The following is a 12,907-nucleotide window of genomic DNA, read 5'->3' as shown; positions in this document are numbered from 1 at the left end:
AAGAAGTAAAATAAATGTGCATTCTTTTTCTAATGCACGGAGTTCGAGAGTTTAAATCTTTCTAGAATGCTTGGTCTGATAAATCTCATGCTCTCTTCAGTAACGTTACATACCTTAAACTCCGTGATTCTCTGTCTATGGAGTTCATTCATTGGCTGAACTGGAGGACCGTCCCATAATGGGCGTGACATTCTCGATGTGGGTTAGTGTGTCCATCCCGCACGTCTCTACAGACACAGTTCACCCTACTTCCAGACACATACACAGCCTGCAGAGATGGATCTCGAACAAATGGGTCCCCAAACTTTCCTTTACGGTATGTAATACATTAAATACTTAACTTGATCCGTTCTGTGTCATACAGTCTATTAGATCATACGTATAGTACGTAAGCGTGGCAATATGAACTTGTAAGTTAAGCAAACTGAGGATGGCGTACTGTGGTAGCTTGTCAGCTAACGTTAACCCAAGTTATATTATCAGACTCAAACTGCTTAAAAGCAAATGTTGATGTTTTAGCCGGCGTAATTACACTGTATTATCTTTCATAAATACCTCGATATGGAGTGACAAACTAAAGCACGTGTACAGCATGCATTCGCACTAGCTAATCGATTAGCACAAGATTAATCTCATAAGGGTTATCAGCAGTTAACCTGACAGCTATTTATGTTCGTTCTAGCTTTTATGATCAAATTAACTTCTGAATTAAATGTATTTAAGGTAACGAAAACGAAACCTTCACTGCTCATGTCTCCCTGCACGCGCTCTCTAAACACGTGCATTGGCCTTGGCGCTCCAAAATGGCGTCACTGCACTACACGTGTTAGATGAGACAACGCATAAAGTGTATTAATTTCTCTTGTTAGCTTGTAGATGAAAGTTGTATTCTTCGTTATATCCAATAAGTTAATTGGATGTTTATTATGTACGTTTTTTTTCTCGTTTGTTTTCTTAACAAACATACCCTGTTATTTGATCAAATTATACCAGTGCTAACGGCGTTGCAAACTGTTGGTACCAAAAAAAGAGCACTTCACAAACCTTTCCACGTGGGGTTTCTTGCTTTCACATAAATTTATGTTTTGGTAATACACCGTTTGACACATTCTCAAATAAAACCGGTGCCATGCAGCGGAATGACGGCTAGAAATTTAATTTAATCAAACCGAGCGATTCACTGACTGATTCATTAAACTAAGATGCGTGTCTGGGACCACGTGTCGACGTAAATGAATCACTGCATTGGTTTTGAGAGCGAGTTGATCAAAAGTACCGGTTCTCTTAACTTAGTTACGTTACACTACCCTTTATTAAAGGTGTCTTAATGCTTTTAATTTAATATAAACGTGTGTTTGTGTTTACAGGTTGTGAGCTCAAGGCAGGCAAAGATGTCAGTTTTAATCCAGAGGATGATGATTATGATCATCAGTTATCAGTCAGAATGGTATGTTGCGTTTGCTGTCTAACCTCTCTGGGGTTGTTTTTAAATGGTAATCATAGTTTTATTAACATTTAAATGTCATTCATAAGGCATTTGTTCCTGTTCCCGCAGGCCTGCGTTGATCCCGCAACAAAAGATGAACTGAACGTCGTGGAGATTGAAGGGCACGATTCAGAGGGTCAGAAGGTCAAAGCAGTTCTGGCCACACTCAAGCCTTCCACCCTTCCCAGTGTAAGCAGAGTCATCGTCCCTAATGAGCAATGACATTTCACACATCTTTTGGTTAAGCTTGAGTTGATCTCCTGGAATTGCTCTGGTTGGTTTTAACTGTAGATGTGTTTGTATCTCAGGTGTGTTTGGGTGGGTTTGAGATCACTCCACCTGTTGTGTTCCGTCTACGTTCTGGTTCTGGTCCAGTTCACATTAGTGGACAGCATCTCGTCAGTGAGTACTTGATAATACTTGAGGAGGTCTATGATGATTTACTGTTGTCTTAGATAAACATGTGGAAAACTGCCTCAGTAAGTTCATTATTGAAATCTTTCTTCTTTCAGTCATGGGAGGAGACCAGTCCTTTGATGAAGAGGAGGAGGAGGAGGAAGAAGAAGAGACAGTGACGACAGCCAAGAAGAGGCCGGCATCACTGACTCCTAAGTCTTCAGTAAGTTCTTAAATGAATTTTTGGGATTCATTATGATATTTAAATTTTGTCGCTCATTTTTTAACCAACTTTCATAGAAAAAAATGAAGTTGGATGAGGAGGAAGAGGATGATGATGATGATGATGACGACGATGACGATGAAATTGAGTAAGTGTGTTCTTTGCCATCTTTAGTGTTACAGAAATAGCAGCTATTATTACATAAAACTATATTTCCATTTTATCTTCCAGTGATGAAGAGGATGATGATGACGATGAAGAGGAAGAAACTGAAGAAGAGTCACCTGTAAAGGTTAGACAAGTTCAGGCCCCTTAAAGGGTTAGTTCACCCAAAAATGACTCACCCTCATGTTGTTTCAAACCTGCAAAACCTTTGTTCATCTTCAGAACACAAATAAAGAGATTTTTGATGAAATCCGAGAGGTGTTTTTATCTCTCATAGAAAGCAACAAAATGACCATATTCAAGGTCCAGAGAAGAAGCAAAGACATCGTTAATACAGTCAACGTGACTACAGTGGTTCAAACTTAATGTTATGAAGTAATGAGAATACATTTTGTGTGCAAAACATAACTTTATTCAACATTTTTTTCTTTTCTCTACTCTGTCAGTCTTTTAACACAGTTGACGCAGTGCAGTGCTTCTGTGTTTACGTCCGGCTCAGTATTGTCCGACTCTGTGCACGTGAGCACCACGATGCATGTGATGCTGACGCAGGAGCCGTCCAGTACAGAGTTGGCGTTCCGACGTAGAACGCAGAAGCTCTGCAATGAGTCTAAGGTAAACTGTGTGAGAGAATGACAGGGTAGAGAGGCAATTGTTGAATAAAGTCGTTATTTTTGTTTTGCGCACAAAGTATTCTTGTCGCTTAAAACATTAAGGTAGTCACGTTGACTATTTTAACAATGTCTTTGCTACTTCTCTGGACCTTGAATGTGGTAATTGCTTTCTATGGGAGAGAGAGAACTCGGATTTCATCAAAAGTATCTTAATTTGTGTTCTGAAGATGAACGAAGGTCTTACGAGTTTGGCCTGACATGAGGCTGAGTACTTAAAGACAGAAATTTCATTTTAAGGTGAACTAACCCTTTAAGTTTTGTAGGATGTGTAAAAGTGCAAACAGAAATGCTTATTTCATATTTTCCCCCATTGTTCTGTCAGGAAAAGAAGACCCCATCCAAACCACAGACCCCTGCACAGAATGGAAAAGGACCTAAGCCCAGTACACCCGCTAAACAGGTTAACATCTCTCTTTCTCCTGAAAGAAAATTGTCCACTCCTGAGTTGCAGCATTAGTGAAGTCTCTCTAGCCTCACTGATTTGATATTTTGCTCTCACAGAACAAGACTCCAGAAAAGAGCAACAAGGGTGACAAGAAAGCACAGTCGCCTAAAACGCCACAGTCACCTAAAACGCCACAGACGCCCCGGGTTTTCACTGTCCCAGAGATTAAGGCCAAGATGATGGCAAGTGTAGAAAAGGTGTGTTTTCCTTTGCATCCTCTGTGCATAAGTCACAATGAGTTAATGTGTGTGGTAAGAAACATTACCATTCCATACCTCGATGGGATGCAGTATAGTGGATGCATGATATTCTTGTCAAAATAATCATACCTGAAGACATCACTTTCAACATGTTTATTTTATTTATTTTTGTAGGGTGTATCACTACCAAAACTACAGCCAAAGTTTGAGAACTATGTGAAGAACTGCTTCAAGGCCACTGATGCAAAGGTATGTGTATTGCTGTTTTTCTTTGACATTGATATTTATGTCAAAGGTGGTGTATAATTTTATATATATATATATATATATATATATATATATATATATATATATATATATATATATATATATATATATATATATATATATAATATGAAAATATAGAAAGCAAAGCATTCATCACAGAAGAGGTGTATTAAAGTCATTGTATGCATTAATTTATGTATGAATAAAAAATATGTGTGTGTGTGTATAATATGTACGTGCAGGCAAAGTGTCATGTTGTTGACAAAATTGGAAACCGCCATGAATGAAATGTCTTACCTGTTCTTCTGTTTTTGTTTTTTCTCCCAAGGTCATTGAGGAGCTCTGGAAGTGGAGACAGAGTGTCAAGTAGAGTGTCAACACTTTTTATTTTGCTTAAATTATTAAGCCTTTTTTTGCCCAAGATTTTAGTTTTTGTTACCCACAATTTTGTTTGTTTGTCCCCATACTCTTCAGTTTTTATGTCAAATCCGTGCCATTCCTTGAAAAGACTTTACTCAGAACATGACCTTTGCAATCTGCCCTCTCCTCACCCCTGTGGTGTTGTCATGTCCATAGAGTGTGGCCTTCATTTGGCAGCCTTGTTGCTCAAATGACTTTCTGAGCAGAATATTTCAACCCTCTAATTTATATGGAGATTTGTTGACTGTACCCGTCCATGATTTATTTAAAATGACATGGAAAATGTGCATTGTATTCTGATTAGAGATGTGACTGAGAAATTGATTTATTGAAATCTGGAATCTTGAATTCATTTGCAATGCATTAGTGGGTTTCGGAATGGTATCAATGATGAATAACATTATTTCAGTAGTGTTATTTTTGTAACTGTCGATACCCTGTAACATGCTAGAAGGTGGAATGTATTATATGGGTTTGATAAGTCAACTGTAAGAAATCCAAATGTCAACAATGTATATTTTAGTTAATGTCACATTCTGTGCAGCTAAATCTCAACAGAATCAGGACTCAATTTATGAGTAGTTCAGATGTGGTTATCTTGTTCATCTTCTTTGACTTCCTTGAATCTGTTTAAATGCAAATAAAGTTTATATTTCAGGTTTAAACCCAGCTACTGTGCAGTGTTTTGGACCATGAGTGTAAAATCAGTTTTGTTTTTTGTTTTGTTTTGTTTTTTTTGCTGGGTTTTCTTTTTTCTGACTGTCACATGACTTCTCTTTAAACTTACCGTTTTTATAACTAGGTTAGATTACAGAATAATCTTTCAACAGCAGACGCATAAAGAGGACATTGACCTAATCATGTATTCCAAAACCGAATTTGGGGAAAAATGTGTTTTTTTTTGTTTGTTTTGTTTTTTTTTTTTGTGTGTGTGTGTGTGTGTGTTGTATATGCGGATGTGTCTTAATTCATCATGCTGAAACAAAAATATGTGACTAATGTAAATTAGATTGAATTTACCTTGGCATAGTTAAATAACGAGTTCAGTACATGGAAATGACATACAGTGAGTCTCAAACACCGTTGTTTCCTCCTTTATATAAATCTCATTTGTTTAAAAGACCTCCGAAGAACAGGCGAATCTCAACATAACACCAACTGTTACGCAACAGTCGGGATCATTAATATGTACGCCCCCAATATTTGCATATGCCAGCTCATGTTCAAGGCACAAGGGCAGGCAGTATTAACGTCTGGATCTGCACAGCATAATCATCAGATTAGGTAAGCAAGCAAGGACAATAGTGAAAAATGGCAGATGGAGCAATGATAACTGACATGATCCATGATATATTTTTAGTGATATTTGTAAATTGTCTTTCTAAATGTTTCGTTAGCATGTTGTTAATGTACTGTTAAATGTGGTTAGAGTTACTATCGTTTATTACTGTATTCACGGAGATGAGAGCCGTCGCTATTTTCATTTTTAAACACTTGCAGTCTGTATAATTCATAAAAACATTTTCATTCTTTATAAATCTCTCCAACAGTGTGTAATGTTAGCTTTAGGCGTGGAGCATATAACCTCAAACTCATTCAGAATCAAATGTAAACATCTAAATAAATAATATACTCACATGATCCGATGTATGCATGCAGCATGCATGACGAACATTTTGTAAAGATCCATTATTAGCTGTGTGAACTTTGTTTATGCACTCTTTTATAGTCACGAGCTCAAGGGCGGGGAGCACAAGGAATTAAAGGGGCCACAGCCTGAATCGGTGCATAGTTAATAATGCCCCTAAATAGGCAGTTAAAAAAATTTATTTAAAAAATCTATGGGGTATTTTGAGCTGAAACTTCACAGACACATTCAGGGGACACCTTATATTACATCTTGTGAAAAAACATTCTAGGGCACCTTTAAAATGTTTTTTAACGTTTATATCAGGTCGTTCATTGGTGCCACAGTACAGTTTGCCATTTTGGCAGACATGGTTATCAAATGTTTCAAAGAATTTTTGTATACTCGGGCTATTTTGTCCGTAACTGTTTGTTCTACACCTTTTAAGCTGTTGAATCAAGTAGATTATTTTAATGTATATTTGTTAAATATAGCTTTAATATTTTTATTAGACGTTTATTAAATGTAGGCCCAAGTTTTCATTAGGAGGCTGCTTTGGACTGACATAAATGCATTTGCACATTATAGCCAACAGAGGGCAGTAAAACACCACCCTTTACAAATCAATTTGTAGTTGAGCAACTGTAGAAGTGGTATCACTGCTGTAGCATATGTGGGAAGGAGCCAGGAATACATCCTTTGTAAATTATCCTAAGCATTGATTCTATATTACTGAAGGCTTTCTCAGATGACCCTGACTGAACTGTACACATCACCTTACCCTGTCCAGTCAAAGAGGCCCTGGCACAGGTCACTACTAACCATCTGTCCACAAAGAGCTGTGGCAGAACTCCACAGGTTCACCCTGCGGAGGCTTCGACAGCATCATAATGTAAGGAGTCTGTTAAATCACTTTATAATGGACACCCCTCCATTTACCCCCCACCCAGGCCTTTAAAACAGGTCAGTTCCTGAGAGTCAGCACTTTGGGAGGAGGGAGTTGGTTGCAGAGGGCATAAAGGCATTTTTATGGTCCCACAGGATCCCGCATTTATCTGCTTGAGGACATAAGTGCTTCTTTGCTGTGGCAGGCATAATCGACTGCAGCCAACTACCAAGACTCAGTGTTTATTTGTCGATCAAGTTGTGTAGAACGGCGGTAGGACCTCTGAAAGCAACACATTACTCCAGAGAAGAGTGCTGCTTAGGGATTTGGAATATGCCTCTTCCAAAAACATTAGGGGAATAACAAATTAAGCAAAGCACACCTTTTGTGTTAATGCCAAAACAGAATGTTTATTACTTTTTGTTTGCTATTTACATATTTATCAAATACAAAGTATAATAAAGAGTTTGGAATGCAACAGCACACCTACATCATAGGGGCATCTAACAAACCCTTGTTTCTTCTGAATTGTTCTTTCTCTCTGACACACAACATTCAGCCATCGAAGCGTGTTTCTGAGGAGTTTCTGAGCTGCAGTTACTGCTGAATAAATCAAACCGATAAAGTATATTGCAACAGCCCCGTATGACGTCATATGCCTCTCTTCTGGACGTTTCATGCGATTCCTCATACGGTTGGGATGTGGTTTCATAAAAAAAAAATGTAGCTGGTTCCTTTTGACCCTTAAAAAGATGAATATTTATATACTACCCAGCTTAAAAAAAAATAAAATGAGAAGAGTGTGTGTCTATTTGTGCGTGTTTGTGTCCTTTTATTTCCACAAATGGCCAGATTGGGGGCGTTTTAGGTCATGCAACTCACATTATAAATAATTAAATCATCATTACTTCCCTCTTCTGCATTAATTCTGTATTCTACAGTTCTGAGTGGTGGAGCGGGGATGAAAGGATGGAGGAGAAGATCAGTGGATCTGTAAAAGGGTCAGCTGAGATGGCCTGTTCCTTTCTACAGGTCACTTTGTCAATGAAACTGACCCTAATGGGGATAAAAGTCTCTGTACGCACAGACACACCATAGAAAACGGCCATCGTTTATTCAGAGGCTGAGGCTCGTTCGACGCAGAACCTTTTTATTTATATGGGTTTGCTTGCTGTTGGATGGCCATAATTAGTTCCTCACTTTTTTTGTGGAATGAAATAGTCTTTCGGGACGGAGATAAGGTCAACCGACATCCTAGTCCATCAAAAAAGAATGAAAATGTCATTTCCTTCTTGAGTTCTGGTACTCATACAAGCGCGGTCACTCCTCCAAGCTTGCCACTCTCCTCGCTCGCCCAAGGCTGTAGGTTCTGCAGGGCGAACAGCGATGAGTTGTGGATGCAGAGCGGGTCTGATGGAACTGAATCGGTCAAAGACTTCTGAAAGGCATCGTGCTGGAGCTGAATCATGAGCCGGTTGGCCTGCTGACGCTCTGCCTCCCTCTCCTCCGCCGTCTGCCGTCTGACATGAGAGAAAAGAAAATTAGAGTAGAAGTTTTTGCCACAAACTTGCTCATGTACATGTTTACTGCATCTGTTCAGTTTCCAGTATAAAGACTGAATTACAGGGTGAAGTGAATCACAAACACCAAGATTACAAAAAGATCTTTAAAGGAACAAATCACTAATTGTGAGAATATTTCACCGACATGTAGATTTGGATAGAATTTTGTGAAGTGCACAAGGTTTTGTGGACATGTGAATTAATTAACCAAACCAAAAGTTAAATGTAGAGATTATTTACAGTCAGACCAAATATTATTACGACATTTTTTATATATTTTTACTAGTGGGTGCAGGACACTATATAAAGTTCATTTATGTAAGTGAGGATAGCAAAATAAAGTAAACTGTGACATATTATACCCAAAAATTCTTCATACAGTGGACTAAAATTGATAAAAATCTGGAACCTAAAATTATTCGGACACTTTGACCTGATCATGTTTTGCTTAAGTGTTATCTGACATAATTAAGATTAATTATTTTCTGACACAGTTTAACTCTGAGATCTTGTCATATTTTATTACTATTTTTTAAAACTATAGTGAATAAACTGTAATAATTAATGAAATGTTCAAGGTGTTTGAATAAATGTTGGTTTGAGTGTAAATATTTAATTTGAGCAACATTCAAACAACCCCTCCTCTTCTCCAAAGTGTGGCATGTCGTTAGTGTGTTTGCCTTAATTAATAATTCATATTTCTTCCTGACAACCCCATTATTTTCCCATTAGATCTTACAGATATTAAGGCCGTCAGTAGGTCAAATATTTAAAAAAAAAAGTGATTTCAGGTCATTACAGACACTAATTTGGTTAGTATAGATAGATAGATAGATAGATAGATAGATAGATAGATAGATAGATAGATAGATAGATAGATAGATAGATAGATAGATAGATAGATAGATAGATAGATAGATAGATAGATAGATAGATAGATAGATAGATAGATAGATAGATAGATAGATTATTTATGGCCTAAATTTTGGCCTGTCTTTAGTTTGTTAAAAACTGTAAATAGGGCAATAATTTATATGGCAGTTAAAATATCTCAGTCCACTCATTGATTCCATGTCCTTATTTCAAATTTCAAATTTGACTATCATTCCCATAATTTCTGTTACCTGCTTAAAGTGGCTAAAACCATGTGTCCAAATGTGTCAAATGTCCAGATTCCAGACAAATGTTTAGAAAATTATGGGAAATATTATTCTAGTTCTTGTGCCTTTGTTCCTTTGATCACACACTGAATGTTCACATGAGTTTTACATCACTATTCTTTAGCATTTCTTCATCTTGTAGTAGTATATACCTCACTTTCTTTCCCTGTCTCACCTCCACTTGGTCCTGCGGTTTTGAAACCAGGTTTTGACCTGGGCGTCTGTCATCTTCAGAGTTTTGGCCAAGGCTGCTCGTTCAGCGCTGGCCAGGTATTTTTGTCTGTGGAAGCGCTTCTCCAGCTCACAGATCTGCACTCGGGAGAAAGATGTGCGGGGCTTCTTTCTCTTAGGTGGTGTGCGGTTCTGGTACGGATGACCAATACGCCGAGCCACAGTAAAGGGCGTCAGAGCCGCTGTGGTATGAATAAGGCAAGAAAAGCCACAGAGTGAGAGATGGGGAAAGTCATGAGGAGTCTGTCACACAGCTTACTGACCTCTTTTTATCACAATGAATCATTTTTCTTATAGAAGAAAAAAAAAGCATAATTGCAAACTGCCTTTTCAAGTTTCAATATGCATTTTATAATATGTTTTTTTTTTTTTTAAGTATTATGCACATCCATCTACACTGTAAATGATTTCAGTGTAGTTTAAATACATTTAAATGTAAAAACAGACTGTACAAACCCCCCCAAAATGGGATGCATTGCAGGAAATTTTAATTCTATTAAATGAAGAATGCACTTTTAATCTTTTATTATTTTTAAAACAGCATTTGCTTGTGAATTGTGTTCTGCATTAACCAGCCTAAGTTTCTTCTGACTCTTGCTGAGTCAAAGGAAAACTGTGTTCATCATCATTTTTAAATTACTCCATACCTTCATGCACTATACCTTTTAGATGTCAGATCAGACATTATGTTATTGATTGATAAATACTAAAAACCCTCATAAATAGATGAATTGCTGATGCTCTTAGGATTTGTTGAGAGGCCTGTTACTCAGGTTACACAATAAAATCACACAAAACATATCCTATTAATGTTGCATCAAATACAAACAGCAGCTGTTCTTCTAATGACGGTAATTCCTTAAATTGTTCATTTATTTATTACCTAAAAAACAGAGAGCGCCTGTTCCCGCAGCTATAGGTGGCAATAATTAAAGCTGGTAAAATATTGATATGTCTTTCTAATGGAACAGCGTTCGCCATTTGCCCCAGAATAAAGAAAGCTGGTGATGTGACAGCTCTTAACTAGAGTTTACATTCATATGCAAAAAAGCGGTTAACTAAGTATAACAATACTCATTTACACCCGTATTTATGTTTGGTAGATGTTTAATATGTGGAAGAAAAAAAAAACCCCACAGGCCCATATTTTCACTTAATTTATTCTAATAAAACAGGCTATATTTCAGACGGCTTATCTTTTTTTTCTTTTTTTTTTTTTTTTTTTTATGATTTTAACGATTACAATTATTTTGATAGGCTTTATGTGTTAAAATCTGATGCGCTCGAAGATTAAATAGTCTAGTTATTCATAGGCCTATTACAAAGAAAATAATAATAAAAATATAAAAAAAAGCTGAAAACACACACTGACGTGTTTCTTTCGCCCTTCTTCTTTTATTTTCGCCCATAACCTGTACAGGTGTTTCACGCTCTTCAAGGTCAAATAAAACTAAAACGAGCTCTTCAGCAACATCCACTCATCTGCCGCCTCTTTATGGAAACACCAGGATCAAGTTTCCCAGACAGTCTGTCTTATTTATTGTATTTAAACCTCCATCAATTCATCCTTGTGATTCTTTCACAAGCAAACATGCAACAGCATCACAGTTTACACACTAAAATAACAAATGATAAAGATTTTTAATAATATGTAGCCTACATTTATGCTATTTGGGGGATTACATTTCTATTTTTTGCGTAATTAAACTCTATACTTCAAATAGCTACGTTTAACAAACTACCAAGAAAATTAGTTTGTTAATATGAATATATAGGCCTATTAAAAACATATTACCTGTTTAAATGTACTTTAATGATAACTGAAGCGTAATATATTATGTATGTTATTATCACCAATAATGAACATGTAAAAAATACTTTTTATTTTAGTTCTTCGCTTTTGATGATGCCATCCTATATATGAAATTTAAATAAATAAAAAAATACATTTTAAACAAGAAAAGACAGAAACACACACACACACACACACACACACACACACACACACACACACACACACACACACACACCAGAGGTTTTATATTTCATAAGTTGTATGTCTGCTTGACTTTTCCTCTGTCAAACAACATCAAACCACCGCCATTTTAAAATACATCAGTATGTTAAAACATAATTCACTTAGAGCTTGGGTTTTTTATAGTTATGTTTGACTTATTGTTATACCACGCAAATGGTGAACTTGAGTGATTTTTGTTTGTTTGTTTTTTTTCAGTCAGTTTACCATTTCCTGATTCCTAATCATTTCAACCACATGGAGCTTTTTGTTAGAAAAACGAAAGGAACAGATGGAGGGAAAAAATGCGAGTGTTTATTTACCTGCAAACCTGTCTTTTGCGAAGCGCTGACTGCTCTCCATCCAGGGAAAACTGAGGCTCCCAAGTCCGGGTACCGCGCTGGCCATGGGTGGAGGCACGGCCGCGGTCAGGGGCCTGTGAGCCGGGACCCTAATCACTCCTCCGGGTGCAAGGGTCAAGTTCACTCCGTATGGACTGGATTCCTCATATGGTGCCGCGATACCGTGAAATGTGCCGGTTAGTGTCGTGTACGGCGTCGCGCTCGCTCCCGTTGGGCTGCCGAGATGGTAACTGCCTCCGCTCGCGCTGCTGCTACTCTCGGAACTATTCCTGGTCGAGTTCTGCTGTGACTCTTGATCGGTGCCGCTGAGAATCTGGTCAATGCCGAAGCTGATGGGTTCATGTTGGATAGGTTGTGATGTTTGACTAGTGCCACTTGGGCTGGAGCTTGGGGCTCGGTCCATCCTCACCACCCGAACCGGTTTATTCCACAGACAATTTCCACTGACTTCCCTGGAATTGCACTATGGAAAACTCTACCTCTATGAGTAACGGGAATTCCTTGTAATATCTACTGTGTGATGTATTACTCCTCGAGATTCAATTCTTAACTTAAGATGGCTTGGACGCATTCGTCTGTGGGTGAAAAGTTTTTGGCACGAGGACTTGGCAGATTTCTGGCACTCTCTCTCTCCACTGGATCCCCGCACAAAGCTCGCTGAGCTCTTCTTTTCACTGATTGGACAGTGCTCAATCTCCCTCTCCTTATTGGCTTTCATTTTGTTACAAGCCACAAAATATTGTGACATCATTCTTTAAAATGCAGATCATTTACTTCTCAATTTCTGTA

The 12,907-nt window shown here is 37.7% G+C and overlaps 2 protein-coding genes across 2 annotated transcripts; one reads left to right on the top strand and one right to left on the bottom strand.

Annotated features, from left to right (window-relative positions):
- The first annotated feature begins 186 nt into the window (after positions 1-186).
- npm1a (nucleophosmin 1a) lies at positions 187-4,962 on the top strand. The gene is made up of 11 exons (XM_067399365.1): positions 187-316; positions 1,368-1,447; positions 1,556-1,675; positions 1,795-1,888; positions 1,999-2,105; positions 2,183-2,253; positions 2,337-2,397; positions 3,267-3,344; positions 3,446-3,586; positions 3,764-3,838; positions 4,185-4,962. Exons 1-11 carry the CDS (start codon positions 277-279, stop codon positions 4,224-4,226), a joined length of 909 nt encoding a protein of 302 aa, XP_067255466.1. The 5' UTR covers positions 187-276; the 3' UTR covers positions 4,227-4,962.
- Positions 4,963-8,095: 3,133 nt separating this feature from the next.
- tlx3b (T cell leukemia homeobox 3b) lies at positions 8,096-12,521 on the bottom strand. Its single transcript, XM_067399364.1, has 3 exons — positions 12,080-12,521; positions 9,687-9,924; positions 8,096-8,309 (listed from the first exon to the last, which is right to left on the bottom strand). The coding sequence occupies exons 1-3, from the start codon at positions 12,519-12,521 to the stop codon at positions 8,096-8,098; spliced, it is 894 nt and encodes a 297-aa protein (XP_067255465.1).
- Positions 12,522-12,907: the final 386 nt, after the last annotated feature.

Source organism: Chanodichthys erythropterus, chromosome 10 (genome assembly GCF_024489055.1).
Source record: "Chanodichthys erythropterus isolate Z2021 chromosome 10, ASM2448905v1, whole genome shotgun sequence".
Lineage (NCBI taxonomy): Eukaryota > Metazoa > Chordata > Actinopteri > Cypriniformes > Xenocyprididae > Chanodichthys > Chanodichthys erythropterus.
The sequence above is the reverse complement of the archived record's forward strand: the minus strand, read 5'-3'. Positions and strand labels throughout refer to the sequence as shown.

Bases quoted from the DNA above. Each gene is read 5' to 3' on its own strand.
- npm1a (XM_067399365.1), top strand. From the start codon at position 277: ATGGATCTCGAACAAATGGGTCCCCAAACTTTCCTTTACG. The intron at 1,676-1,794 runs GTAAGCAGAGTC...TTTGTATCTCAG, and splicing joins AGCCTTCCACCCTTCCCAGT to GTGTGTTTGGGTGGGTTTGA. The intron at 2,106-2,182 runs GTAAGTTCTTAA...CAACTTTCATAG, and splicing joins CACTGACTCCTAAGTCTTCA to AAAAAAATGAAGTTGGATGA.
- tlx3b (XM_067399364.1), bottom strand. From the start codon at position 12,521: ATGGACCGAGCCCCAAGCTCCAGCCCAAGTGGCACTAGTCAAACATCA. The intron at 9,925-12,079 runs GTAAATAAACAC...TTCATACCACAG, and splicing joins CGCAAAAGACAGGTTTGCAG to CGGCTCTGACGCCCTTTACT. The intron at 8,310-9,686 runs GTGAGACAGGGA...CTCTCATGTCAG, and splicing joins AACCGCAGGACCAAGTGGAG to ACGGCAGACGGCGGAGGAGA.